At 40.0% G+C, this 26,569-nt stretch overlaps 1 protein-coding gene across 1 annotated transcript in view; it reads left to right on the forward strand.

Annotated features, from left to right (window-relative positions):
* LOC106036851 (sodium channel protein type 5 subunit alpha-like) overlaps window positions 1-26,569 on the forward strand; it is a 193,531-nt gene that overhangs the window by 11,312 nt on the left and 155,650 nt on the right. Inside the window, 4 exon segments of the mRNA XM_066991437.1 lie at window positions 14,626-14,944; window positions 16,600-16,717; window positions 22,278-22,368; window positions 25,805-25,933. Coding sequence (XP_066847538.1) covers window positions 14,678-14,944; window positions 16,600-16,717; window positions 22,278-22,368; window positions 25,805-25,933 — 605 coding nt within the window. The 5' untranslated portion in view covers window positions 14,626-14,677.

The raw sequence follows: 26,569 nt of genomic DNA on the forward strand, positions 1-26,569 counted from the left end.
TGTGTCCAGTGGAATGTTTTGTGGAGGAATGACTGTGCTGAAAAAAAAAAAAAGGAGAACAAGTCCAGAAGCACCTTCCTGGACAATGCATGTTTGTAAATTTAGATTTTTTTAAGGAGTTTTGAGGATAGAGAACAACTCTCTCTTTAGAGTTTGGTGTGAAACAGAAATGGTACCTGTGAGATGATGGACTCTCCCTTGGAGGGGAGGAGGGTTGTGGCAGACTGACCTGGCAGCAGGCAGCACTTTCAGCCTTCTGAAAATGGACAGCAATGAACTCAGCTGTCAGCCTTGGGATGTCATTTAGGGGCTGGACTGAGGCTTGGAGCCACAGCTTGCAATGGAGGACAGGCATTATACAGCATCTAGAGCCAGGGCAGAGCTTCTAGCTGGGCAAAGCACATGCTGTCTCAGCCATGTGGACCTTAGCAGAAGGCTTTAGGGGTGCCGTGTGTGTACCTCCACCACCAGCCTTGCTGTCTGTGCTGTGGCATGGTGGCACAGTTCAGCATCCCTGGGCACCCAAGCAGGCGTGTGCTCCCAACCATAAAAAGAGGGTGATGTTTCTTGCTGTGCCCAGCCAAAGGAGAAGGGATAATCCCAGAGGTTCTCAGCTCTTGGTATGGGCCATGGGGGCTGCAGGGAAAATGATTTTCCTGGCTTTCCTGGGACAGCCTGTACATGCAAAGGGTTGGGCTCCCTATTTTCTTCTTTTCCCGTTCCTTCCATCTCAGTTTAGGAGGTACGAGGGAAATAACAGAGGGTGCTCCAAGCTTCCCCATTCCTATGACCCCGTCACCCTGAATGATCCAAGCAGGGCTGGGGTTTGCCCTTAGGATAGTCATACGGTATAAAATTTCTTCTAGGATGAAATTCCTTCTTTTAATAAAAGCCCCATTTAAATAATCAAAGTCCTGGCGATGAGATGCAACTGGCTTGTTTGCCCAAGAGAGTGTTTCAGAATACTTTTACCCAACAGTTGGTCTGAGATCAAAAAGACTTGGCATTGCACTGTTTCCTGGATAACACGCCATCATTATTTATTAATCTGAATCAAAGTGCTTGATGTTTTCATGTGATCAGTTAGAGCCTTATCGTCTGCCTCCTATTTTTTTTTTAATTTGTTGTGTTTCAAGAAAGTTTTGAAGCTGTTGCAGTGGGAAATCCATAGCTTAAGTGGCAGCTTGCTCATCTTTTATTTATTTTTGTAATACTCCCATTGTTCCTTATTCAAACCTCCAAAAGATCCTTGTCCTCACTTAAAAGTTTTATGCTTGGATGGTAGCCTAAAGGTGACTTTTAAAAAGAAAAGCATGTTTTCCTTTGTTTGAGTAGATATTGTCCCATTTGTTGCTTTGTGATTTAAAGAAATGTCTCTTGTAAGGTCAAAACCAAGTAATTTTAAAATACATTTTTGTATTAGGATCAAAACGACTACGTTAAGTTCCCACATTTTTTTTTATATATACTTTGCAAACACAATCAGAGCGATGTCAAGTCAGTGGGTGAACCAGCAATGGGATGTGATTAGGCTGATTTCTGGCCTGTTTCCATCATTCTTGGAGAGAAAGTGTTTTTTATTTCCTCATGGAAAAATGTGATTTTCTATGAGAAATCTGCTCCCTTTTCATTTTGGAGGCTTCTTTGTTATACAAAGAAATTTGTATCTCAAAGTAGATGCTCTTTACTAAAATGCCGCTCTTATTGGAAAGGCATTTTTCTATAGAAATAGAACTTCAATAGGAAATTTGCAGTCAGCTGTTACATACAGCAGGCAACACTGCTCCCCCTTCCTCTCAAAAGGGTGCTTTCGTACAGAGCCTGCACTTCTGCATAGCCATGCCAGTGTTGTGGTTTTATAAGCACGTTTTCCTGACTCCTGTTTTTGTATTAAACATCCTCACAAAGAGGGATGATGATTAATTGGAAACTACAGAGGAAACTATAAAATCAATTGCTCTCAAAGAACTGTGTAATGTAGAAACTAAACTAATTAAAAAAAAAAAGAACAGAGAAATATATGTCTATTCTCCCTCCTTATTCAGTTATATGAGTCTTAGCTGTTACGTGCAAGATTTTTCTGAAACAGAATTGTAACCCTTATACTTTGTCTAATTGGTGCTCAGCTACACATTATCTGTGAACATACCAAACAATATTAAAAAAACAGAAAAGCCAAAAACTCTCTTGATGGACTTATTCTGACCATTTATACTGCAAGAAGGCCTGATTCTCAAGCTGATTGTGCTTCTTTATAAAATTAATCCACAAGATTTTCTGCTCATAAATAACTGTGAAATGATTGAACTTTAAAACATAAGACTTCTCATGTGCTAAACCTCACGGAAGAATAATCTCCTGATAAATTTAGTTTTAAAGCAACGGAAGCATAGATGATTGCAATTCTATTTTTAGACATGCGCAGTAAACCATTTCCATTCGGTTTATAGTAATGTTAGTTTAACTTGGAGCCTCCAAAGGAAGAGGGAGATGTGGGAACGTGCAAGAGCAGCAAGGGTCAGTGTGGCAAGCAGTCCTGGCGCTGGGCTTGGAGGCAATTTTGGGAAGGGGATGGTCACAGATTGCAGGCAGGGAGGAGGCAGTTAGAGAGCCACGAGATGGCCGGAGCTGCTGGCGGCATGGCCATATCAGAAAGACTGGAAGACCTGAGCATATATCTCTGCTACCAACCTGTACTAGCCAGCACAAAGCAAATTTAGACCATCAGTTCTTGGGCTTATTGCAGTGTGTATTGGGGCAAATGGAGGCAGTGTCAGGAGCTCTAGGTTTGTGCTATCAGACCATACCAAAATAACATGTAGAAGTAGATTAGCTGTGTTGACCACATGGAGATGTGCTTCTGCCTCAAATCTGTAAGGAGAAATAAGTTAAGATAAGCAGCAGAACTCTGTCCTGGATGATCTAATTCTTGTTAGCTACTGTAAGAGTAAATGTTAAGTATGTGAAGTGGGATTTCCCATTACTTTCTTAAAGTGAATCTTCAATTGAATTTAGGTTCACCTGGGAATATTATAAATTGTAAGAATTGAGAGGATCAGTAATGCTTTTAATGGTCTGATTTTTCAAACTGAATGTTCTTGCTTGTATGTAAGGGTTGGCTTAGAGACTTTCTTGTGTTTTGTGACAGCATTTTTTGAGGTTCTCTTAGCTAGCTCCATTGTTTTGGGATGGAAAAGGGAGGTAGGAGAAGTCATGTTGTAGCCCAAGCTGCAGTTCAGAGCTGCAGTGTGGTCTGCTGGGACCATTTTTTCCAGGATGTCTTCTTTATCTTCTTTGTAACTCATTGACTTGGAGATCAAGTGAGAAGAACGATTTCCATAAATGATGGTTACTAGTTTGAGGTCCCTAGACAGTGTGAGAATCCTGAAGAAATGAACAAGGGCCATCTGAACCACCATCCAAATTTGTATTTTTTATTTCCCCACTTAAATTTCTCTCTTCTCTGGCCAGCAGTAGAGATGGGCTGGAGAGAATGACAATCCAAGACAGCTTTTCAGTAGTTAGCACTACAAGTTTAGTCAATATTTTTGGAATGGAAATAGAGTCAGGGAAGCATATTTTGGAGCCAGGCTAAACACAGTTATGTGGAAAGAGGATCTGTGCTGTAATGCTTGTTCTGCTTTTAAAATCACTATATGCTTTGGCATAATCTGTAAGACAAGCCCAAGAGTGGCACAGGAAATTGTCTGGAAACTGGGATGGAGGTTCACTTTTCAACTGTTTTGGGTTGTTTCTTCATGGCCTCTAGGAGTCCTGGATGCCACTAGTAGGTATGTCATTCTACTTTAAGAAATATTAGTTCAAAACAACTTTTGTCCACAGAGATGCACAATCCAGGTCTCCACCACCCCTTTAGTCTGCAGAAGTAAAATACAAGGTAGTCAATCTTTTCCAGATGCCCGAGTCAAATGGTGTGTCTGGGAGAATTGCACTCAGCTGAGTGAACATGTTTCTGAGAACAGCATGTTTGTCATTGGCTAATTAAGTGTAGGCAGTTTGTTGGAGCTGAATATCTATACTGAATGTGGTAAAATAGTAGTGGGCATTGGAAAACTGTTGTAGAAGTGAAAACTGAGGTAGAAGTGTTGGAGTTTGCCATCTGCAGGAGTGGAACAGCCCCATGCTCTGCTCCTTTTTCACCGTGCAAGTAGAAGTTGCTGGTCCCTTTTTTCCAAGAAGAGTCAAGCAGAAGAAAATCTAACACACAACACACACCTTGAATTGTATTCCATAGTGGTCAGAATTTGGGGGAGATGGATTTCCGTCCAGATGCCCTTGCTCTGTCAGAGAAAAGCAGACTGCCAGCATAGACACTGAGTTCACAGGTACCTATCTATATGTCAATACCTAAATTTAGGTGTCCTAATCAACAAATTGAATCATTGGTATCTTTGCTGCGGTCTAATCTGGTTTATCTCACTAAAGTAGACATGTAAAACAGGAGAGATGACTCATGTCCTGACAGTGTCTACTTCTCCCTGAATGTCTGACATCCTGCATTTCTTTGGTTTGGCCAGTCAATTCCATTGCATCAGAGAAGATAGATTCATTCTGTTCTATGTATGAGGCTATTTCATATGAGTTACATGTCCAGTGCATATATTTACAGCCAAAAACTTCTATAATACATTATTTGTCCTGTCCAAGCTGAGAAACTGTACTGCAGGATGGATGAAGATAGAAATGAATGTATAGAGGAGTAGGCTGTACTTAAATTACTCGGCTCTTACATGGCCAAATAAAAACTAAGAGCCAGACAAAATCTGCTGTTTTCTTGTCAATTTTTTATTTTTAGTAAACATCATCTCAAGAAAGGAAAAATAAATGGATCTGAATGTTCAAGCCATGAAATCACTTCTGTATCACTGCAGGATCCCATCAGAGCAGGTGCTATTATACCTAATAGCAATAATGTCCCTTGAGGGCTCCTACATTGCCAGCATTCATATAGTAAGGTAGGGCTCTGGCACGGAAGCTGTCCTGCACATAGGAGGGGATTAGAATCAAGATGTTGGCTGATCGCTTGGTGCATTTATAACTGATGTTACGAATATTATTTTTTTTTAAATAGTGTTGTTTTCTTTTTCTTTTAGAAAGTGCAAACAAGTTCCCAAATTATGGAGCTAGTGCATTTTCCATTTAGAAAATGTCCTGCCATACCATCATCAGATGTTGCTCTTTCACAGGCCACTTGATGTCTTATTTTCTGTTTTACTCATTGACTGTTTGGTCTCATAAGCTAAATTAAGCAAGAAGCCACAACAGGGGGTTGCAATACTAGGCCACTATTGTATGCTTCCAGTGCATTGTGCCTCAGGCCCAGTTGAGTATTACCAACCACTCAAGCATGCATCGTTGACACATAAATGCATATTTGGATGTAGCTTGTTAGTAAATGCAATGTCCCCAGCAGTTTTATTTGGATGATTATATTATTGCTAATTAACAGAAAATGTCATGACTTTTGGAAAATAATTGTTTGTGCAATGTGTTATTTACTCTGTAAAATTATTCTATGTAAAAAAGATGAGGAAATTATACAGAGGAGAAGGGGAAAGTGGGATATTCAGGAGAGTCATGGGGTTCTCAGTAGTGTGAGTCTCATCAGTGGGACATAGCCAAAATCACTCCTGGTAATGTGACTCACTCATATACCTCTAAAATCATCTGTGTTCGCCACTTGTTAGATGCCCTCCTTCATTTGCTCAGATGCACTTTAGGTTTTGGTTAGTGTCAGGAGAAATAAAGTTTAATTCAGCTAACCTGCCAGGAAAATATAGTAGCTAGAAGGCGGCAATCTTGGTGCTAGTGTTAAAGGCTACAAGGTATTAAAACAGAAACAATGAAAAATCCCTGGCTTCTCGGCATCCTTGCTTTGTCCACCTCATTTACATAATAGTTTAGAGCATTATGTAATTCAAATCAAATAGCTGTCAGTAGGCACCAGCTTCCATTGCATCTTTTCCACGAAGCTGCACTGAGTCGCTGAAGTAACCGTATCTGAAAGGAATGACAGAAATGAAATAATTCTGTCTCTCAGACGCCAGGGATCTGACCCACCACCTATTGCAGTCAAACAAAATATTCCCTTTGGCTGATGTGAGGCAAGGATTGCACCCTCAGCACCAGGGTAAGCTCTTAACTATGATTCCTAAACTTGGCAACCAAACACAGGCAGTTTTCAATGGCAAACAAGCAGAATATCCCTCCTCTTTAGACAGCAGTAATTCTCTTTCTGTCTCTTGGTGGGGGAAATCTCTTCCCTTCCATCACATTTGAAGATCCACTGGCTTTATCCAAACAGTACTGTCAAATTTATAGGGTACTAAATAATGAATCAAATCTTCAATATATCCCAGTAAGCAGCAAATAGCCTCTCCCTGATGGTGTTCCAGTTCAATTTCATGGGTCTCTATTTCCATTGCTGAAAAAGATAATATTGCCAGTGCACTTCTACATCTGCGCCTTTCGATTTTTCTATTCTCTGTCTTGTTGCAAAATGCACTGAAAAGGCCTGCCTGTTGTTGGGGCACCATTAGCACCCAACACCATCCAAACCCATAGGGACATAGGTACCCTGCACCCTTGTCCAAGGGAACCTACTAGAACAGACAGAAACGCATTGCAGGAGATTAAGGAGAATAAGATAGCTGTGCCAAAATCACTCAGGGTTGGTGCAAATGTCACTTGAGGGTTATTTCTAAGTGCTGTGGACAGGGAGAGGTTTGTGGAAGGGTTATGTTGGTTTGGGATAAAGTAGGTGGGGGGGTGAGTTCGTTTTCTTGGCTGATGAATAAGAAAGGGAATGAGGTGGAGAAAGATGGGAAGCTGGGTGTACCGTAGGTATGTGTGTGGATGGAGTCTGGTAAAGGTTAGCGGTCACGGAGCAAAGTGCTGCTGATGCTGCAGATGGAGGAGTACTTCGCAGGACCTGCTGTCCGACCTCTTCTCTGCTGGATGTGAGAAAGGGACTTGCCACCTCCCGTAGCTTAACTTTGTGTGCTTTGGGTCTGTCTCTACTAGCCTTTCACATCTAGTGTTTTCTTGACCCTTCATCTCATCCTCTTTTTGTTCCTCTCACCTGAAAGAAGGAAAACATATATTGCACCATTTACTCTTAAAAATGGGTTTTAAGTTCAGTTATTGTATCATGTTTGTCTCAGTTCAGTGCTAAAACTGCAAGAGGCCCTGGCTTTGCTTGCAGTTTTATCCATCTTTTTTAATGTAGACATGCCGATTCTGGTGATGGTTTCTGTAAGTCTGTTGGTTTTTCCTGCTGATGAGTGTCTCTCCATAACTTAGAAGGGGGTGAATCAGTGATGCCTTATAAGCTTGTGTTAATACATCAGATAGCCCAGCTCTTCAGCTGTGGCTCCCCCTCTTCTAAAAGCATACAGAAAAGCTTTTGGTGGCCAGCCTAAAGCCTGCCTTCTTAAAGCAGTATAACTACCCCATAATGGCTTCAGAATATATTTTAATAGCTGTTTTACAACTTCCTATATCCGTTAGAACGTCTTTACAAAACACTCTGTGAATAAAATGGACCTGATTTGATATATTTTATTCATGGGAGCATTCAAAGCACCTAATGGTGTGAGTAGTGTATATTATATTTGGCATAACATGGAGCTCTCCGGTAGATTTCTTATTTCTTGTTCAAAAGTTACTGACTATATCCTTAGCTGAAAACATTTGGCTTGCTTGGTAGCTCTTCTGCAAGCTCTGTTGGTTCAGAGTAGCAAAGGAGAAATCTTCTCCTGGATCTGAAGACTGACTAGTTTCTAGTAAAATAACTCTGAGGGCAATCTCTAGTTAATTAAAATAGGTATGAAAACCTGTTGGGTGCAGAGAATTACAATTTTCTGCAAAATATAGAGATGTGCACTGATAACTATCTTATGCTGTTTCCCTCTTGTTTATTTCTGTCATTCAGTCGCAGCATAATTTAAAACAAAAACACCTGCAAAGAAAGCAGAATATTTTTAGCTCACTAAAAATATGTATTTTATCATAAGAGAAGACTTAGTGCCAGCACTTAATTCTTGGCATAACATTTGTCATCCCCAAATACAACATCGGGATGAAATCTTCTGAATTAATTTCCTTTTAGCACATGTTAGCTTGCTGAAGACTTTATCTTATCAATAAGTCATTGGTAGTGTCAGAATGTCATGATTCTGATGAGTGAGATGCCAGCAAAACTCATTAAACTGGATTTAAAAGTAGATACAGCACAGGCAGAGCTGGTTGTGACAAATGGCGTGTGGGTCGGTAACTCTGAGATTTCACTTCGGACATTTTGTGTTTATTTCTGCCCTCGGTCTGCACGCTTGGTGAACAAACAAGGCTCGTTTTAGGAAATGTGTGCGTTATGCGATGTCATATCAACCTGCAGGCTTGCTTCGTGACGCGGGCAGCAGGAGGAACTCTGTCTCACAGCTCCTCCTGCGTCACTCTGGGGCTCGTCTCAGTGCTCGGCTTTTCCTGGGAGATCTCCTTCCAGTGCTAAGAACACAGCAGCCGTTTCCGTCAGATTGTTGTGGAATGTCAAACCTTTCTGTTGCAGGCCAGCCATGGGAGCCTGCCTGGTCCTCGGCAGGTGTTGATGTCCCCAGACTCTCTTCTACGTTTGGCAGCATCCCCTTTCTCACCTTTGGCTCCAAGTTCACCCAACGGGATGTTTCTGAGCAGTGCTCTCTTTAAAGACAGCATATCTATCCAAATATTCCTGGTCCTAGTAGATTGCTTCCTTAGCTGCTGTGACTTCCCAGGGATGGGTTGAGCTGTGCTCATTTACACCAGCTGGAGATGAGGCTCTTTATATACGTTAGGAACGTGTACCGCAAGAAACCGTTGTGTACGGTCTTGACAAAATTATGCCAGTTGGAAAAAAAAAAATAAACCAAATATCAGTTTAAGCAGAAGTAATGAGTGCGCTGTGCAAAAGTTCAAGGGCTGTCTTATTCAGTTCCCCCTTGTTTTGTTGTGAGCACACAGGCCTTCAGAATGTGTATGAGCAGCGGCTGAAATGTTTCAGTAAAAATGTCAGTAAAAAGAATTTCCTGTGACACCTCCTAGCTGAGGTGCATGAAGTGAGGTATAAATATAAGCAAAGTAAGTCTCCTAAGGTTGTCTGTTGACGGTCAGTAAAATTAAGAAGTCGCCTAGGCTCCTGTAGGCTCTTAATCTTTATGTAGAAGTTCTTTATTTGATCTTAATTAGAAACAAGAATTCTCCGTGAAGCCATTACATGCTTCATGGTTGGAATAAAATTTTCATGTGGTCCCATATCACCTTGCAGTCTTAGATACGGTAATGTTTGTGTGTGCATGCGTGTAAATTTATGCATAAGAATCTGTGAATCTAGGCCAGTGACATTATATTAGATGTGTCATTGCATTGTTCCTTATTTCCCTAGCCTATTATTCTCATGTTTTGTAGTGCTCTGTAGGTCAAAGAAAAATGCCAAACAGATTATATGGAGAAGAGGTTAAAAAAAAAAATGTCAGTGCTGTATGCAGACCCAAACACTTTAAGGGAAACCATCCTCGTGATTGTTTTTGTTACCACAGCAGTTGAGAACACAAAGTCTACATTTAGTCACAAACATTTTGTAAACAAAGGAGAATTTTGAAGTCTTGTTTGTTATTGTGTAAGATTTATGTCTGGCAGAATCACGGTGGAGACATACCTGCCCCCATGTGCTATCATCCTTCTCCACAGCCAGTAGTAGCTTTTTGGTTATCATTACTGAATTCAGAAGGGTTGTATGAATAAAAGCCTACTTGAGATGAGCATGTCTGATGGCATCCAGTCTTCATTCTGTGAATGTCACTTTCACTCTGTTGGTCTTCAAGTTTGGCTCCTTTATTATTATGGCTCCCAAGCATGTGAAATAAATGTGTGTACGTCCTTTATACCCTGTGTGCCAGGCAAGCAATCCAGAGCCATCATGCACATTGGAGGTGAAAGCAAGACAGGTCTTTGAAGTCAGTATTCCTCGTATTGTCCAGGCGTATTGGACGGCGTAATATCCAGGCGTATTGAACGGCAAGGACCTCAGTCTCTGCTTCCCCCAGTGCACGGGGGACCTTGCTACCAGTTTGTGTCGGTGTCTCAAGCCATGGGAAGTGATTGTCAGGCACTCGGGTGGTGATCTGAGTCTGCAGACCCCACGCAAGAACAGGAGGGCAGGCAGCTGGAGGTGAGCAGGACCACTTTCCTTGTATCCCGTTGCCCAAGTGGCTTTTTGGGTGCTGGTCAACCATCCGTAGGGAGCCAAGGTAAAGCTTGTAGGGCATGTATGTCTTCTTTGGAGAACGTGGAAGGTCTTCTGAGCTGGGATGACTAAAGCCGACAAGAGTAAGGCTAAAGCTATTGTGGAAACTGGCATTTATCTTACTGAGTAAATACAGATGCTAACAATATCTTTGTACTGTTCCCACTTCTTGCCATGTCATAGAAAATATGCATCTTGGGGCTTTATTTTCTTATGCACATTTTGTTTACATAAGCAGTACATTTTTATCAGCACGAACCAATGTTAACTGAATTTAACAAAGACAAAGCAAGAAGGAAATGTTCATTCTGTGCATGGTGATATCACAGAAACAATGTGTTTTGAAGCCTTGTACTTCAAAAATATGCCTGAGAGGAATGGAAAAATCCAGGCTCATATTGTAAAAATGTGAGTCACAACAGCTATTATCTATTAAGAAGTGGCATTCCAGCTCTTTGATTCAGTCATTAATGATTTCTTTTTTAAGTAGTGGTGCTTTCTTACCCTTTTAAGAAACATCTGCACTAACCCTGGCTATTTGTGTTCGCAATTCATAGATTCAAAGAAATTAGACATAGAAAGGACCTATGAAATCATCTTGTCCATTTCCTGAAAGCATACGAAATTGAAAAAAGAATTATACTAAATATATATGTTAAAATGTAGATACTTTGACTTACGTACAATATGAAGACAAATATGACGATTTTTAAGTTGTAAGCATGCTAAATAATGTAACTTATTTTCTTTATAGTAAAAATAAACAGAAGTGTAGCAAAAGCTTTCACAAAGTTTGTGGAGCATTTTCTTCTTTTTTCCCAACAAGCTAACTTTCTGGAATTTGCATTTAATATTCAAAAGATCTGGTTTCAAGTAGTTTGAAGGTGCTGTTTTTTTTTTGTTTGTTTTTTTTTTTTTAGTTTTATATTTTAATGAGAGAGCTCTGAACAGAAAGAATTTTTTTTTTTTTTTTAAAACAGTAATTAAAACTTCTGTTTTTGATATGGTTTTGGGCAATTTTATCTCCCTCGCAATTCCCTATCCTATTTTTTTATTATTTTTAAAATTATTTTTGACAAGTTTTATTGCCAGAACAGTTTCTTGTAGGAAGTCTTTAGGGAGCGCTGAGAAGGATGCTGAATATTCTGGTGAATATTCTTTTTTTTTTTTGCGATTAAGCAACACCCATGAAAACAGCGGCACTTATCAGAGGCGTTCCACACATTCTCTTATTATCTCAATAAGCACTCAGTGTTCCTCATGCTATATGACCATGCCTCCACCTCTGCTGTATGGAGAAGGGGCTGCAGAAGGGGCTGGGCTGAGGCAGGCTAGCAGAAACACCCCAGCATGACGCAGCTCATGAAGCATGAGCAGGGCCATGCACAAGTTCACCACTAGTGTGATTTTCATTCCTTTCCTCCAGCATAGCACAGCTCCTTGTCAGAAGAGGGCTGTTGGGGTTAATTCTCCACTTCCTCCAGTCTTAGACTATTAACACCTCCGTACAAAGACTCAAGATACTCCAGTGACTTAATAACCTCCTGCTCTGATAATTTCTGTGTAAAGAAGAGTACGTATAAAGCTACCACTAGGTTTCCAGTAACCATTGTATATCTAAATGTTGGAGGATGTCGTCTGGCCCGTAATCCAAAGCACTAGAAGCAGGTAGATGGTCAAGCACCTGCAGGTGTATAGGGGAATTAGCTTTGGTTTGCCATGTGGTTACAAGGCTGTACAAGCTCAGGGCAGCCACAAAGTCGAGGGGCAGGTTGAGCTCATGCCCAGGGCATTGTAGGCTATCTTGTATTGACATGAGTGCTACGTAAAGAGAGACGTGCACAAGATCAGATCATGGGTTCCTCCAGGGCGGTAGCCTAGGGATAGAGTAAAAATAGGGAAAGCGTATGTAGTCTTCCTTGCACGTAGCCAGGTTCTGCAGCTAAGGGTTTTTCTCAGTAAGAGGCAGTGTCTTTGTGTTTAAAACCATTAATGGAACTTTTGCTCATGGATGTGTCTCGTGGCTTTGTGAATCCTTTTTTTTTTTTTTTTTTTTTTTTTGGCTTGTTTTTGTTGTTTTTGTTTGTTTGTTTTTGACATTTACATCAGCCGGTGTAAACAAGTTTCATGTGGCTCCCTTGTTTGCTTCAAACCTGCTGCTCTGCAAATTCATTCAACATTTCTCCATCCTTGTATTACGAGAAAAAGGGAACAGTCATTCAGTACTCACCATCTTGACAGCTCCAATGATGATCTGGACTCGCCTGGCAGCCCTCAGTAATCTTCTGTCTGGTTTAGAGGCCTGGTCTGTTCCTTCCCAGAAGTACCGATCGGCCACTGATTTTTGTTGTCCCCTTCAGCAGTGAGACAAGTCAAGAAACAAAAATCAAAAGGACAAAATACCTGAGAGTCCTCTGGCCACCTGTACTGATGTCATTTATAGAAAGTGAAATTCTATTTGCTTGCACTGGTGCTGAGTCACAAAGCCGTGCGCATAAGAAAACCCAATTTGTGGGAAAGCTTCTAATTTCCTGTTTTTCAGGAAGAAGGGGATAAAAAAATGATGTGAGGGTAGAGGGGAAAGGAGCAAAGGGAATAGCTAAATAAAGAAGAATGTCAGAATACCCAAAATACAGGAAAGGCTAATTTATTTTAGACTTACTTGTTGAAGCAAGTAGTAATGCAGAGTATAATGTACAAACTCCCGTAAATCATTCCTGCATGATAGTCTGTGATCAATGACAATTTAATGAATTCATTTTAAAATGAAGTCAGAATAGGAAAAACAGTAGTTGTTTGAAAGAGTACTTTACTCAAATAAATTGAGTCAATAAATATGCTATTTGTCATGCAGAGTCCAGTTAAAGTCTTGTTTGCTAACAAAAGTGCTGTCATCACAGAACCTAATAGAAGCAAACTATCTGGAACTATCCACTATAAATAGACAAATACTGTCTGAAAGCAGAAGACAACAATTGCAGCTGAACAAAGAATTGTAGCCTGCACACACTGATGAATGCAGTAGGGTAGCCCACCTCAAAATCTACAATTTTTTTTGTCAGTTGCATGTATTCTGATGATTCTGATGTAGTATGAATGCTCTGGTGGTATTCAAAAAAAAAAAAAAAAAAGGAAAGAAGTCATGTTTCTTCTATGAACAGTGTTCTAATTGTTACATAGTAAGGGTTTTTCTTGCTAGAAAAAAATGCCATTTAAGTCACTATTAAATTGCAAAATACAGCTTCAGTGAGCTTGAACGGATTTGTGCAGGCTACTAGAAAGGGGATAAGCTTCATCCCTTTTCAAACAGTAGTTTTACATTAATTTTCACAGCTATGCATGTTGTTTAGTGCAGATACAAGAGGACTTTTTGTTCTGCTGTGATTTTCACACTTGCACTTTTTTCATGTAAGCTGAAGAGTTGTGACACTTCTCACTCATTTTTACTCTGTCGTGGATTGGAAGTGTTAACACTGAAGCACCCTTAACCCAAGATGGTTAAACCTCACGGTTCTGGGTTAGACGTTCAAACTGGTGTTGGATACAAGCAGCGTGATTTTCGGATGACATGAAAGGGGTTTTTCAGCATCTCAGAAGTTTGGAGTGCTCTCATGAAGGTTCCAGGGCTTTGCCAGGCACATTTGGGCTTCTAGCATCCTTCGGATTGTAGGGTGTGGAGGGGCAGAAAATACTCAGAAGTCCTGCCATATATCTTGAAGATGGTATTTTCTATACCCAAAGGAAAATAAATGCTGAAAAAATACATTGCAGAAGCCTAAGACAGAGATTATGAAGAATTTTGGTGGGATTTAAGAATCCGAACTTGACCCTTCTCTTTTTAAATTTGGAATAGAACAGCTGGGGCATTTTTAGAGTTCGCATCATGTGGTCTGAGATCGGTGGATTTAAATCTGCCCTGCAGTCATCTTAGGCACATTGTTCATCCACTCCCAGAGCTGCATTTTCAGAAATGAGTTAGGAATCCAATCCCTGTGACTTTCAGTGAAACTTAAGCTTGTATGAATCTAAATTAGTCCTTAGATGTGACTGAAGCTCCCAAGTGACTTAAAAACTTATGAATAGGCCACAGTGTATCTACAAAGTCTTTTTAGCTCTGATCACAGAGTGATTGCTAATTGCAATAACACTTTCAATCATTTCTGGTTTCCTTGACGTTCTACTGACCACATAAAAATAGATGAAGAGTTTCCTGGTAATCAATAACCTACAAGTTATTGTTTGGTTTGTGTGTTTGTTTTTCATTCTGATGGCTTTGTTCTTCTTGCTTTGCTGCTGTCAGTAATCTTTGGTCCTTCTCATTTCAGCTCTTTCCACTACTAGGAGTAAAGACCAGTATAGACAAAGCAGGATGAAAAGATGGCTGACTTCTTGTTACCACCGGGTACTAACAGCTTCCACCGGTTCACACCTGAATCCTTGGCTGCTATTGAGAAACGAATTGCAGAGAAGCTTGCAAGGAATGCGAAGCAGGAGTACAGAGAGCAGCTGGGTGAAGAAGAAAAACCTCAGCCTCAGTTTGATTTGCAGGCTTGCAAGAAGCTGCCCGATATCTATGGGACTGTTCCTCCAGAGCTCATTGGGGAGCCATTGGAGGATCTTGACCCCTTCTACAATGATCGCAAGGTGAGCATCAGCAAGATGTTCTGCTTCTTAGCTTATGCTAAACCATAAAAACATTCTGTTTTGAGGGCTCTGGTTTTCATCTTTCTACAGTCAGTAAAAATATTTTTTCCAGATTTAAGGGTCAAAGTTTCGTCGAGTAGGACTCCCAGAAAACATCTAAGCAGCAGCACAAAGAGGGACACAAAAGAATCAGAAATTGGGTGTTTTCAGATGACAATGACTATGAATCTACAGAGACTGAAAAAAGTAGAGCAGTAGCTGCGTTAAATGAACCCAGAGGTTTTTATCTACCACATCTTGACATCTTCATGAGACTCGACTCTTCACACTAAGTTTACCACTTAGGCCCACTAATGTTAAGGGTTTCTGTGTGACTTAAGCCTTGTGCTAGCACTCTTCACACGATAGGCAGGCTGTTCTGGAGGGCAGTGGTTCCTTTCCTGCTGAGGAATCGGTCAACTCCATTTAAGATGACCAAAACAGAGCTGAAGGGATGTGTAGGCAGTGCTGGCACTTTGAAGAACAGTATGCTTCATCCCAAAGGGAGAATCACCTGATGAAGAATCACGTGTAGGCTGGACCAAAGCCACAATAGTGCAAACAGCATCTGTCAAAAGGCTGTTGACAGCAGAGCTGGGCTGGCTGCTTACTACAGTTCGTTCCCCTTTCCAAACATTTTGCAACACAGAGGACAAAATAAGGCTTGGAAGCACAGTGTAATTTTAGGCAGCTTCCAGGTCTTTCAGGTGTTGATGTTCTTGCTTTGGGGCTATGCTATTTCCTGTAAACAGTGGATTAATATGACCGCGATGCTACTTCTATTAAAGTGGTGTAGAAACAACTACAGAATAAAAGTTAAATAGACAAAGAGAAATAGATTACTTACCTGGAAGGGCCAGAATTAACTTACAGGTGTTTATGGCTGTGTTGTTCCTGCTACCACCAGGCGCAAGCAGCAGGATATAGATTTGCAGTGATAGGATCATGAAGGTCTTAGATTCAAGGTGGGTATCTTGCTTAAGAGTTCGTCTACTGAGTGGCCTGATCCTGTCTCTGAGTACTAGTCCCTCTATATATGGTTGGGCATCTTCAGAGCTCTGAAATTGGGCCAGCATCCAATTCACCTTTGCTTTGGATTCATGATAACTCACATGCCTGGTTTCCTCCACCCATATTAATGTGAATAGAGTGACAGTGCCTCATTGCCTGGCTTAGATCGTGCTATGGAGCTGTGCCTCACGTAGCTTCTCACTTGAAAGATGAGACGAGAAACATTGTCTGGGAGCAACAAGGTGTGCAAGGTAGGGAAGATGGAGTAACAACATAGCAGAAGAGTATCATGAAAGTCTCTCCACTGCATTTTAGTCTTCAGGTCATCTTTCGTTTTAAAATATCTCTTTGCAGCCCCAAGATGGAGTGATGGCACAGGATCCTGTAAGCAGTGAAGGAATAAAATTGGGATATTGCAAGAAGACAGGCAAGGGTTCTGCTAGGAGGGACTTGGAAGAAGCTTCCATGAGTGAATTTGGGATCTTGGGAGGGAGTGAGGAAGGAATCTGGGATATTGGCAGGAATTTCCTAATGGGATGTGAGCTGGGACAAGCTGGGCATAGGTGCAAGTGCTGAATGTTCTTATTCTCTATTTTGTTTTCCAGACATTTGTAGTACTGAACAAAGGGAAGACAATCTTTCGATTTAGTGCCACTCCTGCCTTGTATATACTTAGTCCTTTCCATCCAATCAGAAGAGCAGCAATTAAAATTTTGGTACATTCATATCCTTTCTGGTGATTTCCCTCCTGGTGTGTTATATGATATTATTTTTAAACACAGATGTGTGGAACCCAGAAAATGTTTGATTTCATTAAGCTGTTTTAAAACTTGTGGTCGGATTTGCTTGCGCAAGCAGAATCACACTTGGATTTTTGGTCTATTTTATATTGGTATGTGTGCTATAAATATGATTATATTATCTGCTACTGGCAGACAATGTGAACTGTACTGGAGAGTTTGATGAAATTACTTGGGTTCAAAAGGCATGAAAGGCCTTCCAATGACTATGAAGGAGTCATTGGAAGAAACTGGCTACAGTACCTCGGAAAGGAAAGGAACAAGGAAGCTGGACCTTGCCCAGGAAAATGTATGCTGAAAGAGAGTTTTGCCACTATGCACTTAAGCAGCCTTTCCCATGAGACTCTGTGATACCATATACAGACACAATTTAATTTTGAACTGCCTCAGAATTATTTATTTTTTTTGTCCTGAAAGGCAACATTTTAAAATTTGTTTTGTTGTTTTGTCAGTTTGGTTATTGCAACTTGCTACCCAGCTAGTAATGAAAGCAGAGGCTGGCCTGCTGGAGCTTTCAATGGAAGGGTGATGGCTAATTTCCCCTAGCTCTAGATATGGGGTCATGCAAGATGACTGCACAGGTTTTTTTTGGTTATTTTTTGTTATTTTTTATTTTATTTTATTTTTTTTATTTTATTTTATTTTATTTTATTTATTTTATTTTATTTATTTTATTTATTTATTTAGCACAGCCACAGAAACATTATATTCTGATATAGTCACATCTCTTGGAAGACCAGACTGAGCTGAATGCTCAGCTTGTATGCTTTGTGTGAACATTACTAAAAACACACCCTTTTTTATGAGTTTCCTTCTTTTTCTACGGTGCACATGGGGCACCTAGCAATGATAATTCAAAGACTTCACGTACTGATTGCGTGACGTTTTATTAATGGGAATCCCTCTGCTGCAATGCCCCTGTACACCAGAGAGAAACAATACTAAGCAGATAGCATCTTAGAATCATTGGTTTATTATCAAATTTCGAGGGGAAAAACAAGGAAAGAAACCAGATTCCCAGTGAACCATGCAGTAAGAAAAAAAAAAAAGAAAAAGATGTGAGAATATAGATGTTCTAACGAGAAGAAAAATACGTAAAGCTTCTAGTAACAATAATTATATGAAAAAAAAAATGAGTATGCGATATCATCCAAGATGTTATGAAGAAAATGCATAGGATTTTCCAGAGGCACTGGCTCATGGATCAGGTTATACCTGCAAGCAGTGCAGCCCATGTTGCTGTATACCCAGAGCCCAACAGTGTTTATTAGGTACAGTTACATCAGCACCGCCTTGCTGAGGTTAATTGAGGTCAGTGGATTTGCACAGCTATGGCTAAGAGAAGAATTTCGAAATTGAGCTTCTTAGAAAAAGTGTGTATGTGTAAATATTGGCTCCAGCTTTGGAGGCCTGTTCTGTCTTCTCACTTTCTTTCACGCAGGCTGGGAAGCCAAGGGGTCCCAGATATGTGTAACGCACAGGAACTACACGCAGTCAACTAAAAGATAACTATGCAAGCAATCCTTATCACATTACTCCCAAGGATAAAGAGCACGGAGGAGTGAATTTCAAAGACATGACAGGAGCAGAAATACAGTCAGATAAGGAGTGTAAAGTTTCAGGAGTGGAAGGCTGCAATGCTAACAGTATTTTGGTTCCAGAAAGAGCCAAGTTATCACCTTTTGTTGATAATGTCAGACAATCCAACAGCTCAGCCTTCAGCCAGCACAGGCAGGAGGCCGCAGCTCTGGTCCCAGTGAAACAGCAGTGAAGTCCCTGCATTAGGCACGGTGTTGTCTTCTGTCAATAAAGGCCTTTCGCATCATCCTGAAACACAAAGGGCAATTGGCTGAGCAGGAAGTCAATATCCCAGGCAGAAAGGAGCCTGAATCTGCAAGTACTCAAGCAGATAATATCACAGACATGAATCTGGGAACCGGATCTGTTGTCTTGCGTGAGGGTAATCAAGCAAGCTTTATTTTCCCTGGGGCAAAAGTCAAAAAAGAGCATTAACAAATGGTACCCTGTCACGTAAGTGTCTGAAGCAACATCTTTTGCAGATGCCATATTTCCATTTCTAGGCACCAAATGTAGCTCGAAGGCCAACAGTAGAACAGAAGAGAGAGGACAGAGTAAAATCATCCTGTACAGAAGCAGTGGGGGTGACATTGCTTGGTTAAGTACCTTTGTATGGAGTTGTCCTTCTGAGACTTCAGGCAAGATAGATCCTGTATGCTCACAGCTCATCCAACCAAGCATGGTTAGTCTAGTCATTCAGAAATACACCCTTCCAGGGGAAGGTATCCACAGGCTGGCAGCCTCCTAGTGATGTAAATTAATTCAATTAATAACATACCCCTAAGCCTCTTCTAGGTATCTCTCTTCCTCTTCAGATTCTAGGAGGCCTCGTGAAAGGACCACAGTCCAGATGGCTGCCAGAACAAGGCCCTGGCCCATTTCTGTCACAGAGGACGTGGGGACTGTAGGTCTGCATCCCTTTGGTCTATATCGAACACAGAACAGAAGGAATAGATGAGCACTTTTTGCCTTCTTCATCATTATTGGCCATTAACATCTTTATTTACTATCTCATCCTATTAATAAGATTAAACCACTTCTAGCATTTCATTTATGCTGTATGCTTAAAAGGCTCTTCTTAGTTCTTCTCGCCTGCAAGCTAAAAACTGTTCTGTGCTATCCCTGGTTTCTCCAAGCAGTTTGCTGTCCTGTATAAAATCCATGGCAATTGCTAGTTCCTTTTTTTTTTTCTTTTTTTTTCTATGTATAGGTATAGATAAGTGCTCTCAATTTGCTACTGATCCAGAATAGGTTTTTGGCCAAAATTATCTTCTTTGATGCTAGAATTATGGATTCTGTCCCATCTAAAAAAATAAAAATAAATAAAAATCTTCCTTAAGAATTCACAATTTGTGTTCATATTTTCTGCTTACAACTTCTCTCCCATCTGATTTTATACACTTTCCTTGGTAAAGGAAAATGAGGCCCTGTGAAGTACCAATTATATGTACTATTGATTGGACCTAACCTTTGCTTGTCCATATTATATGTAATTTGGCAATGATCACTTAAAGAGCCACTAGTATTCGGTCTGCTAATTAACCATTATCCATCATAATGAAGTCTAGAATAGAAGTATGCTGTGTTTGACTCACTATCTTTGTGCTACAAGATAAAATTTATAACTTTTAGGAATTCTTTATACAGGCTGCATAATATCATTCTATAACTTCATATTGGAAATAAATGTCAGGTTCAATTTATTGCAGAAGGGATCCTGATGAGTAGCTTAGTATATTGGATTTGTGGTTCGTAACAGAGTGTGTAACCCATTCTCCCTTTTGGAGTGCATTAGCCATGTGTGTGATTCACGTCAACTCATGGATCAGTAGGCTTTCAAAAACTGGAATTAATAGCAGTTCTTTCAAAAAACTGGAATTAATAACAGTTCTAAGATAGGAACAGACAATGGTGGTAATACAGATTGTATCAATTTCATCTCCTTTACTTACTCTGTCTTTTCTGAATAGATAATGATCACTGACTTTTTCTAATGTGAACAATTGCCTTAGATTTCAGATAGGAATACTAATTTTCATTCTGTAGGAATTTCTGTTTTCTCTTGCTTCTTGCACAGACCTCTGACTTCAGTGCACAACCAACTAGAGTAATTCTTTCTTTTCTGTTCTTTGAAGTTTTGAGCATGGTCATGAAACTCAGTTTGAATTGATAGTGCATTTGATGCCCCAAAGCTGACCCCTTCCATTTTCAACCTGTGTCATCCTGTATATTCTCTTTGGTGTCCAAATAAGAAGGTGATGACACCTGCCTATAAGTGAGCTTGGGAAAGCTGTTAGATTCAGCTTACACCACTAGGAAACAGGGATGTATGTATCTGACTGGTGAACCTAAAATGTTCTTTTTATAGAGGAATTTCCCTTCTTGTAATTGTACTGACAGATAGCTGTTGTTTGGCATGACCTAAAGATACCACTCTGATGTATTATTATTACTTTCACAGCATTTCAGTGCTGTTGAAAAAGTAATCCACTGTTTCCTACACTAGCTGCAGTTTACAACCTAAATTTTGTTAACCAGATAGACACTACTTTCAGGGACATCTCTCAGGCTGACTTAAGAAAATGAGTCTAGAAATCAGATATCCTTCCCCGTACTTCAGCAGGAGGTGTCGGCCCCGTAAGTGGAAAATGTTTGTGAGATGAGCAGTCCCTTTGAGTTCAATTACTGCTCTCTGCAATGGCACAGGGGAGTATGTGAGTTGGTTACTACCAATCTAACCTTGCAGTGGCTTATGAGGCCCATCAGAAAACATTCCACTCTGTACTCAGCAGAGATTTTGGATCTGTGAAAGGACAGATTTTATGCAAACATTTCAGGACATACCTTTTAAATGATATCCTTTGATCACTATTCTTGTATATTACCACCCATGGGACTGGTAAAGGGATAAAACCAGAAAACTTTTTTTTTTTTTTCCTAAAGAAGGCAGTAGAAATTTACATATGGATGCTACCGTCCTTCTCCAAGAAGTGTCCCAGCCCATTGACTGAATTGTAGGCTGTTTTACTTCTATTCATTTAAACTCATTCTTTAAATTTTCTCAATTTCTCCAGGAGCACGGGATATATTATTTATGGAAGAAATTCCCATCATGCTTCGTCTTTTTTTTTTTTTTTTTAACAGAAAATGGCATGTGCTTTTAGGAGAGCAGCTCAGTGAACTATGTTTTGAATTTCAGGAATTTTATTTTATTTTTTTTAATTTATTTTATTTTATTTTTATGGTCTCAGCTTAGCAGCTAAGTGCATGGACTATACACTTGAGAGCTTCATTTTAGCCTTCTGTTAGGGAAGCTGGTGCATCAGCAGAGGCAGTCAGCTCTGCAGCCCAAGTCCGTGTATTTGCCAGCCTGGTTTGCAGACCAAGACTTGAAATTAATGCTCTGAAACTCGTGCTAGCTTTTGGTGAAACTGTGTACTGAATGCAAGACCTCAAGCTCATTAGAGAGATTAGAGAGACTGGATATATAACTTTCCCTACTGCCTGAGAAAAGTTTCAGGATGCAAAATGAAATCAGAATTTGCAGAGACAGGTTTTTCAGTATGTACTTACATGAGACTAATCCCTCTTTTCATGCAAAGTTGTGCACCTATGCACAGTGTCATTTGACCAGCACAGCTGTAAATTTGGGGTATTGTGTTTTCAGAAGACTGCAGAGTCAGTGTTTGTTTACTGTATGAAGTATGCATAAAAAATGTAAGCAATGGAAAAAAACAGGAAAGAGTCCCTGTTTTTTCTGTTTCTATATTTTCCCTTATGCAATTGCAAACAAATGTCTACAGTGGTTTTTAAACATCTTGGAAATTATAAGTGAGCTGTCACATCTTGTATGAAATGATAAAAATTTATAACATATGCATTGTTTTCCTTAATTCAGCTATTTACATTGTTCAGTATGTTTATTATGTGCACTATTTTAACTAATTGCGTGTTCATGGCACAATCAGAGACTCCATCATGGAATAAATACGTTGAGTAAGTATCCTGGCTGCTTCACAGCTGCCCCATCCTTATCTTGTCCTTCCTCTTCCATTTGTTACATCGTTTTCATTTTGTTTGCTGTCACCTAATTTCTTTCCAGTAATACTGACCGTAGTATCTGTCCTGACAAAATGTTTTGCCAGGTGTTTGTTGCCTGTGAAAACTCCCTTAGTAAGTAAACTAACATTTTTCAGTCTTCCAAGCTCATACTTACTGCTAAATGCACCTGCTATGCTACATCGGAATGAGATCACATATGATGAGAACTCCATTTGAAACTGGCCGGCCTTCCACAGTTCCCATGCAAGAGATTCAATTGCTGGACACATTAAAATAGGCTGATGGAATTTAAGTTAAATTATTTCAGAAAATACTCCCAGGATGTAGTTAGTTCTGTCCTGAAACTGGAATTGGAAACAAAAGTTTCTTTCAGACCGAGTACATCATGAGAAGTGTTCCCCAGTAATCATTGGTAGGCTTATTTTACAAGCAAGCATAAAATTATTTGGGAACACTTTTATCAGCATTCCTGTCTTTTTAGCTTGTCAAGTCCTCAGAAAAAAAATAGCAAAAGTGTCACTAGAAGTTCTTTCTAGTTGTTTCTAAAATGAATTTTGAAAAGGGGCTAACGGGCTTCAGAAAGCCCATTTCATTTCTTTAAGTTGCTTTAAAATACTCCTTTTAGAAAGAGATACCAGATGCACAAGCTAATCAACCTACAGTGCATTAAACAATTATTTTGGCTCATTGAACCAATCAGAACACACTTTTTATTTTTGACTGACATATGATAAACACAACCATCTGCTGTTCTATAGCCTGGTGGTTGGTCTACTCAGGGCTGTGAGGAAAGGCAGTAAATGCCCTTATTTTAGGTTTCATAAAATCATGCAGGGCACATCTTCTAGGCCATAAATTACTAATTATAGGCAGCACTGAACCAAATATTTCATCCGATCACAATAACATCCTAATCCCAGGATGTTTCATGTATTTCTGTGCACTGTACTACCCTCAAGTATGTCTGTGACTTTCCTTTTCCCCTGATGTTGTCCTTTCCTCGTTGAAAACTGTCACACAGTACCATGCCCATGGTGTATGCAGCTGAAACATGGACATCTCATCCACGTGAGTCAGAACTTGGTCAGTGGGTCTATGGCTGGGAATTTGAACTTTCTGAAGGAAAATATCAGTGCTTGTTGGGTCTTCCTTAGGCAGAAGAATGTGGATGATGTTATCAGTACATTGAGCAGGGCATGCAAGAAGTGTAGGGCAAACGCAAATGGAATCATGCAGCATGGAGTAAAACCTTTCCCTTCCATGTTTCCCCCTGTACTGTGTCCCCTCATACCTCTCAGCTTTTTCTCCTCAAATTAACCCAATAAACTTTAATTCAAATTGATTATTATTGGATTTGGAACAGATACATTTAACTCATTTTTTTCTGCTGTTCACAAGGGATGCACAAGCGCAAGAGCAACATTGTGCAAATATTTGTCCTAGTTTCCTCCTTTAAAACAGAATAAATACTTATCATTTTGGAAAAAAAGAAAAAAAAAAGGAATTCAATTCAATTTACCACCACTAAAAACTTTGAAAAATCCTGACTTCTATTGTTAAAGAAGCTGTTCAGTTGCTGGAGGACTTTGCCCAATGCATTTAGAATTTGATGATGATTATACAATCAATTAAACCATCTGACATGCTGAATAAATACAAGTGCTTTATCATTTTAATGAGCTTATGTACTGTTAACTATTTTTTTTTAGTTCTTTGCATGTGTTTTCTGCATGTATTACTGAATACACATGCTTTAAAGAGCTTCACATGGGTGACCTATATTTGTAATATCAGAACAAAACTAAATAGGAGTCATGAAGAGTTGGATACAAGATAATGCTTAGGTGTGTGGTCAAAAAGGAGATGTTAGAAACATTTTACATGCACTGCTGCACAAAAACAGTCCTGCTTATCTCCATTTTAAGCTGAAGCACACTGAGGATTTATAGTATGTGTAACTAGCTCTACTGTGTGACAGGATGACAGGAGGGCATGAGATTTGCCACTGCTTGTAAATGTGCCCAGTTGCAGATCAGGGGAATACAACTAAGAGAAAATATTTCCTCATTTCCTTTTATGAATATTGCAGTTCTTCCATATATTACCACCTTTAATTGCTTACACTTTTTTTTTTTTTTTCCACTCTCCACCAAACAGGAATGCCAACTGTTCTAGGGTCGTTGTTTTGTTTTTGATGATGTTGTAGTTACAGATGTTTAGGAACTGAACAGAAAACTCAAGCTAGTGTTCCCAGTGCAAGCCCTAACATTATGGCTTATGAAATTTATGTTTTATGTAATGTATATATATATATATATATATATGGCAGACTCATGAGAATGAGAACTCTGCTTTAGTATCATCTGTATCTTCATCTGGGGAAAAAGGTGTAGGGAATACTAGTGGTGGATATTAAGCATTTATTATTTTTATTAAGATAGGACCTAGAAGTCCCATTGGGCTAGATGTCTCAGGTAGAAACATATTAAAAAAGAGGTGTTGTATGCCCTGAAGTATGTCTCTGTTGGTAGTTAGAGCCCCAGATGGATACCAATCTGAGTGTTATAAATCAGATACGTTGCTGCCCTCCACAGAGAATTTGCTAAATGTTATTACAAGTATTATCTTTATTGTGAAAGGTAAGATGTATGCTCTATCCAATATCATTACAGTGAAGAGACTGTTGGTAATAAACAACCAACAGTAGCATGGGAAAAAAGACTCTCCTGTCTCTTACTGTCAAGCAGGTCAAAATTGCAGCATTTAGTATTGGGGCAGGGGTTGATTTGCTCTTTTCCAGTGAGGACATTCTGCTGTTGATTCTGAGGGTTAAGTGATTCACCACAGATAGTGAAATGGGGAATTTGCAGGGGGGATACCCTTTTAGCTAAGAAAGCTAAGTGGCATTATTTTTTAACTGCTGTCGTTCAAAATGGCCTGGGCAGGAAGAGGTGAGAGGTATGAATGGACCAACCATTGTCCTTCAAATATGAGAAACAACAAGGAACGCTGCATAATCCATTCCTCTTTCATTGGCGACTGCAGGCAGAGCTTCAAAAGCACAGCTTAGCAGCGTAGCGTTCATGCTTGACATAACGGGTGAGAATTCATCAGGGTGTGCCCTGTGGTGAAACTTATCTTCATCCTGTGGCTGTCATGAGCGCTTTCCCATTTCTTACATGTCCCTTGGTCCACATGTGACATTGCTCACACCCAGCCCCAGTGCCACAGCCATGACCCACACGAGCAAGCCCAGCAAGGTGGGCAGAAGGGTCTCATATGAGTAGGACTGGGCTGCGTGTGCCTCTGCCATTCTCTCCCTCAACTGCTTGCTAATGCTCTTGCTTATCTTGGACACTTTATTCCCCAGGTACACTTTCACTGGCATTTACACTTTTGAGTCATTGATAAAAATATTGGCGAGAGGATTTTGCATGACAGAATTCACCTTCCTTCGAGATCCATGGAACTGGCTGGATTTCAGTGTTATTGTTATGGCGTAAGTAGCACTCCCTTGTATTTCTTGAGACAGTGGTATGCAGTAGATATTTTCTAAAAAAATCATCTAGCTGTCCTTTTTTTTTTCACTCAAATTGTACTAAAAATGAGAAAATGCTGAATATATTAGGATGGACTTTGTTTTCCTGAGTGGTTTCAGAGCAAGAAGTCAGAGGAATCCTCTGTTCTGTTCTATCAATTCACTAGACTGTTTTGGAGAAATTATTTACATTTGATCTGAACTCCTGGGCCCATGATATTTCAGTGGAAACAAAACTGGGAAAAAATGCTCAACCCAAACTTAGTTCAAACAGCAGTAAGGGCCACTGAAGTCAGTGGTGGGGTGCAGGGATCAGGACTAATATACTTAGTAATATTTAGCAGAAGAACAACACAAAGACATGTAAAACCTACATGGACTTCATTGGGAAGACTCGCATTTATTTTAGCAGGTCAGCCCAAGGCCAGATCTGTTACTACCTTCCTGTGGATTTGGCTGAACTGGCATCTGGCCATTGTGATAAGCATTTCAAAAAATGCAAGGCAGGTGGGGAGGAGCTTTTGGCAGTCAGCATGTTAGGTATTTTTCTCAGCTAAACCTTTCCTCAAGCAGTGTGATTCTTTTGCCACATTTAGA

This window comes from Anser cygnoides, chromosome 2 (genome assembly GCF_040182565.1).
Source record: "Anser cygnoides isolate HZ-2024a breed goose chromosome 2, Taihu_goose_T2T_genome, whole genome shotgun sequence".
NCBI classification, from domain to species: Eukaryota; Metazoa; Chordata; class Aves; order Anseriformes; family Anatidae; genus Anser; species Anser cygnoides.